General features: G+C 46.2%; 1 protein-coding gene across 1 annotated transcript in view; it reads right to left on the bottom strand.

Moving 5' to 3' along the window:
• Positions 1 to 2,743: 2,743 nt before the first annotated feature.
• abcg1 (ATP-binding cassette, sub-family G (WHITE), member 1) overlaps positions 2,744 to 5,998 on the bottom strand; it is a 19,094-nt gene continuing 15,839 nt past the window's right edge. The window contains exons 11-15 of the mRNA XM_084351255.1: positions 5,163 to 5,331; positions 4,612 to 4,712; positions 4,359 to 4,517; positions 4,154 to 4,272; positions 2,744 to 3,458 (exon numbers count right to left, since the gene is read on the bottom strand). Of these exons, the coding sequence (XP_084207381.1) occupies positions 3,230 to 3,458; positions 4,154 to 4,272; positions 4,359 to 4,517; positions 4,612 to 4,712; positions 5,163 to 5,331 (777 nt within the window). The 3' untranslated portion in view covers positions 2,744 to 3,229. The remainder of the gene's footprint in view (positions 3,459 to 4,153; positions 4,273 to 4,358; positions 4,518 to 4,611; positions 4,713 to 5,162; positions 5,332 to 5,998) is intronic.

The following is a 5,998-nucleotide window of genomic DNA, read 5'->3' as shown; positions in this document are numbered from 1 at the left end:
TGCCTGCTGACAGCCTGCCGACTGCTGACAGCCTGCCTACAGCCTGCCGACTGCCTACAGCCTGCCGACAGCCTGCTGACTGCTGACAGCCTGCCGACAGCCTGCCGACAGCCTGCTGACTGCCTGCCGACAGCCTGCTGACTGCTGACAGCCTGCCGACAGCCTGCTGACTGCCTGCCGACACATGCCGACACATGGCGGACATATCTCCACACTTCGGTGCTCCGTCTCTTCCGGTTCTCCGTCCCGCGGCTCCTCTCCTCTGAGGACGGTCTCGGCGCTAAGAGGCTCCAACGGTCACCTGACTCGTCATCGTCATCAGCACACAGACACGGCAGCGAACCAATCAAAATACCAGGATTATTTGAAACGAGAGCGCCGAAGCCCCGCCCCTTCCGCTTCCCCTCATGGACCTGACTGATCGGATCTCTGTCTGTAGTGATGCAGAGACAGATGATGTATTGATCCTGATTGAATCTCACACATGATGTTTGTCAGGTTGTCATCAGACTGTGACGTCATTATAGTGACGTCACAGTCTGATGACAACTGGATCAGTACATCAGCTGTCTCAGGATCAATACATCATGTGACTCAGGATCAATACATCATGTGACTAGATCCCTTATTAAACTGTTTCACATAACATGATAGTTTTTTGTGTATAATATAAATGTGTTTCTATTGTCACGCTGTCTGTGTGACTGCTCTTCATCACTCAGTCATTGACTTATTGTTGACAGAAACACTGACGGCTGATGACTGTTGTGATCCGTGCCGAAGCTGCTGACGTCTCACAGTTTCCACAATGTTCATAGAGGCAGAAATATATTCAACATGTTTTAATAAAGAAGAAACTTGTTGCTCTGTCCAGGGTGCCCCAGGATTTCTTTCCTTTTTAAGACCACGTCCAATGAAATTTAAGACCAACCTCGCACCTTTTCTGGCATACATTTATGAAACAATGCAAAAAAAATCTGTCGGAATAACTAAGAATAACAGCGTAACACAGGGACAAATAACAATCACTTCTTTTAATAAACCATAGTGTGTGCGTGCGCACGCCTGTGTGCAAAAGTATTACAAACGGAGCATACAGCCCTTTAACACTCTGCTGCAATCTCTCAACACTGTCAGAAACAAAACAACTGTGTGAGGAGTGTGTGTGCAGACACATTACACAAAAGAACAATGTCTTAACATATTAGACACAATCATATACAAAACACAATAACTGCAAGGAATGTGTGAGTGTGTGCGTGTGTGTGTGAGTGAACGTCTGTGTGTGCATGTATTACAATGGAGCTGGAACAGTGTCAACACTGTAAAAAACAACACAACTACAGTGTGAGAGGTGTGTGCATGCACCTGTGTGTGCACCGCCGTAGCATGGCCCATGAACTCAGAGCCAAAATATCTCGAGTGGACGCGGTCACCAACCCAGTAGCGCAGGTGAATGTCCAGCTGTTTAGTTTTTGTACTTTTGTTTAGACTTTCGTCAAGCATGACCACAAATCCAGACGCCTCATTGACCTGCTCGGTCAGTCGCTTGGTGATGAAAGGGGCCAGACCAAACTTAGTAATACAGGCAGTCTTGTTGCTCCCACATGTGAAAGTAGCCGCGATCTCTGAGTTGGGGAACATGACTTTGAGGAGCCCGCTTATATTTTCATTTGACGTATACGAGTGGTGGTCCGATATCGTCTTTAGTGTCCACGTCACCTCTGCCTTAAGCGTTGGTGTCGAGCCACAAAGAGCTTGTATGTTACCTGGCTGTGTGGGCTCGGTGCTGCTGGCAGCCGAGGTTAGCGTCGGGTTTGCCGCGCAGAACTGGGATATGGGTGCCAGCCTCCGTGTAGCTGCTGAGCATGCTAAATGTTTAGCAGTCTTCATGTGCGACTGCAAGGCCATATGTCCCATTGTGCCGAGCTTGATGTTTCTACGGCACAGGCTGCACTGAGCCTCCCACTCAGTCCCTGGTTCAGCCTGAACCCGGTCATATTTTGAGTCACTTAGCCACAATGGATTAAATCTGCACTTTCCCATCCCAAAGTTGCCCAAAGAGCGACGACCTCGTGGGTCAGCGGCTGACTGTGCACGCTCCAACGCAATGCTGCGTTCTAGAAAACTCAGAAATCAGGATTTTCCGACCTCCTAGTTGAAACAGTGCATTGGAACGTCACCTCATGTCGGAGATCGTTTACTTAGTGCACAGTTATGTTGTTGAGCTGTATCATGCAGATAAGAAAGGGAAAAATTAAGACCTTTGAGAATGAAATTTAAGACTTGTAAACAAAATTTAAGACCTTTTCAAGTTTTTAAGTCTTTGACTTGTTCATCTGTAGTTTAGTTTAGTTCAGGTTTAGTTAAACCAGGATTTTCTGCACAAGATGTTTCTGAAGATGTTTATCCAGAACATTTTGTTTCTTTTCCTCCTTGTTTATGTCTATACAATGCTGTATAAAATTAATGCAGTGCACTGCATCTTTTTAGACTTCGTGTCAAATCTTGACTTGAAAGTTTGTCTTCATTTGTTCAGAAGCAGTTCTGCAGGACTCGTTCGTTGTGATGCTTCATGATAACTGAAGGATGAAATCTGAACTGTTTCATGTCGCAGGCAGCTGGCAGATATAAACGGAGTGGACACGATAATATGATGCAACATGATTCTCTTCAAACGTCTCAGAGCTGCTGACGTGGCTGTAGATCGTCAGGATGTTACATAAGAGACCTGTCAGGACTGTGGGGGTAAATAAAGTTTATTCAAGAAATAATTTGTCTCATAAACAGTCTGATGTACACAGTGATTGTGAGGACAGAGTGTCTTCACCTCAGAGAGGAACTAAGTCAAAGTCTGTCCTGAATCATCAGTGTCCAGAGTCTGCACATGCTTTTATTCTGAAAAATCAGGTGTTGTCCAATTCTTGTTAGTTAGTTAGACAGTTTGTTGTGGCACAGTTAAACCTGCAGGAATCAGGAGACCAGCTGCTGTCCCTGCAGGACCTGATGTGTCCTCACCTCGTCCTCTGGTGACACGCAGAGACCTTTAACTTTTGTTCTCTTTGTGGTTTTCAAACAGCGAGCCAAAGTAGATCCACATGTAGACAAACTGCACTGCTACACGCTAACTTTGGCCTAAAGGTTGTGTCCTAAATGGCAGATGCTGCCACTCAGATCTTGTCCTGGTCCTGGTTCTGGTTCTGGTCCTGGTCCTGGTCCTGGTCCCAGTCTACCTCTCAGCGCTGAGTTTGTAGCGAAGAACGAAGTAAGCGATGAGCCTCAGAGAGAAGAAAAAGATGGCGAGGACGATGAAGTCCAGGTAGAGTTTGGCGTCCAGCATGTCCAGCTCCCTCAGGATGGCCTCAGACTTCTGGAAGTGACAGGTGTCGTCTTCATCACAGTGAAGATCCTCCCGGTCCAGACCGTAGATGGACAGGATAACGCCCTCAAAACCGTACCTGAAACACAACACAGGAGGCCTTCATGATGTGTAGAGATGTTTGAGAAAGCTGTTGGTTTGACAAAACCAGACCTTCACAGCTGGAGTCCGGTGTAGAGAACGTTACCAAAGAAGCCACCAATCAGAGGTGGAGTAGGGCAGGTCTTCAAGAAAAGCAGTAGGAACCAAAACAACAACTCCAAGACTCTGATCTGGATCAAACCTCTGAGGTTTACGAGTTTCCTGATGCAGAGATATCTTTGGTCGTTGCTAAAAGTACATGCTGTGTAACATTCACTACGATTAGCGAGTTAGTTAAATTGGCCCTGTAGTGAGAATAAAGTTATGAAGTTAAGAATAGCTGTGGTGCTCGCGTCACGTCGGGCTTATGAACATTTCTCCAATCAGAAGAAAGTGGGCTTTAATTTACAGAGACAAGAGCTAAAACTGCTTCTTTCAGACCAAAGATAAACTCAGACGCTGCGTGAAAAAACATTGCGACGATACATAATTTATCTTTTAGCAGTTGATCATTCAAAGTTCCTCTATTAGAAGTGTCACTGTAATCTGATGCTTTTCTCTGATTGGACAGAAAACTTCACTGACAGACGAATGAGCTGGTGAATTCATTATGTTGAAGTTAGAAATGTAAAGTTTCTGTTTCTTCTTCTCTCTGTTCACAGCTGCAGTTGTTTAATCAGACAGCGCCCCCACCTGACGTAGGAGATGTAGGACATCCACTGCAGGTACCAGGGGATGGTGTCGAAACTGACGAAGAACCCGGAGAACAACAGAACAGGGATCGCTGTGACCGGACCGACAAACGTCGCCACCTGCAGGAAACAAACACACCTGAGTGAGGTCGACAGGTGGACACACCTGAACGTCAGCCGACACGGGCGAGTTCAGTGAGGCTGACCTGCAGCGAGGTGGAGGCGGCTCCGATCAGCAGACCCAGACTCTGAGCCACCAGAGACGTCAGAACCCCCAGAGACAGGAAGAGGAAGAAGCGTCCAGCGTCAGGAGGCTGAGCCGTCATCCAGTACACGATACTGCAGTACACCACCGGGAACACCACCTGTACACGGGCCAGGACAGACCGTTATTGCTCAGCTGTCTGAGCTGTCGTGAACATCCCTCAGTTCAGTTCAGAGAGTCGTGCGTCAGCTCACCTGGAACGGGACGTCAGCCATGGTTTTAGCCAGGTAATAAGCCTTCAGACTGTACCAGTAGTTCAGGTGTTCCCTCAGGAAAACTCCCATCTCCAGAGGAACTGAAACCCAACACACGGTCAGAGCTCAAATAATTATTTATTGTTTAATTATTTGTGTTTTTTTATTTCTTGATAAATTCAAATATTTAACATCAGAAAAATATAAATAAAGTATCAGACGTAAGTTCTTGTTGAGAGTATTATAATATTAACTACATTAATTACATTACATTATAATATATTGTTGATATAATATATAATATATTTGTATATAATATATTTTAATCATCCGTCTGATTTGTTTTGCTTGTTGATGATGATATTCTTCACCTGTGAACGTCCAGTTTCAGTGTTTGTGACCTCTGAGATGTAATGGAGTACAAGTATTTGAGTACAGCCCTCACATGACTCGTAACAGCAACTGTGTGTGTGTGTGTGTGTGTGTGTGTGTGTGTGTGTGTGTGTGTGTGTGTGTGCGTGTGCGTGTGTGTGTGTGTGTGTGTGACTCACAGGTGAGCACTGTGGGCATCAGAGCAGCGAACATGAGGAACAACATGGAGAAGAAGAGGAACCCTGAGTTACTGAGAACCTTCTTGGCTTCGTTCCCGATGCCCAGGTACAGCAGACCAATCAGGACGCCGATCCCAATGTGGGAGGAGATCCTCAGGTGAGTCAGCACCTGCTCGACCAATCAGAGCATGGATGTGTTACTGTGTGTGGGACTGAGTCTCAACATGTGTCAGAGTGAAACCACTGGATGTTTTTCCAGCTGTGTTTGTGGAGACGGAAGCAGAAGTTTGAAGGTGAACACTATGTTTTCCTAAACCAACCAGTGATGTCACAGTGATGTCACAGTGATGTCACAGTGATGTCACGTCATGAAACTGAACACTGAACCTAAAGTTTAACATATGGACTGTTTAGAGAAATGTGACCATCTCTGCTGAGTGTGTGTGTTCCTGTGACTGTGTGTGTGACTGTGTGTGTGTGTGACTGTGTGTGTGTGTGTGTGTGTGTGTGTGTGTGTGTGTGTGTGTGTGTGTGTGTGTGACTGTGTGTGTGACTGTGTGTGACTGTGTGTGTGTGTGTGACTGTGTGTGTGTGTGTGTGACTGTGTGTGTGACTGTGTGTGTGACTGTGTGTGACTGTGTGTGTGTGTGTGACTGTGTGTGTGTGTGTGTGACTGTGTGTGTGTGTGTGTGTGTGTGTGTGACTGTGTGTGTGACTGTGTGTGTGTGTGACTGTGTGTGTGACTGTGTGTGTGTGTGTGACTGTGTGTGACTGTGTGTGTGACTGTGTGTGTGTGTGTGACTGTGTGTGTGACTGTGTGTGTGTGTGACTGTGTG

Source organism: Pagrus pagrus (assembly GCF_965226575.1).
Source record: "Pagrus pagrus genome assembly, chromosome: 4".
In the NCBI taxonomy this organism is placed as follows: domain Eukaryota; kingdom Metazoa; phylum Chordata; class Actinopteri; order Spariformes; family Sparidae; genus Pagrus; species Pagrus pagrus.
The sequence above is the reverse complement of the archived record's forward strand: the minus strand, read 5'-3'. Positions and strand labels throughout refer to the sequence as shown.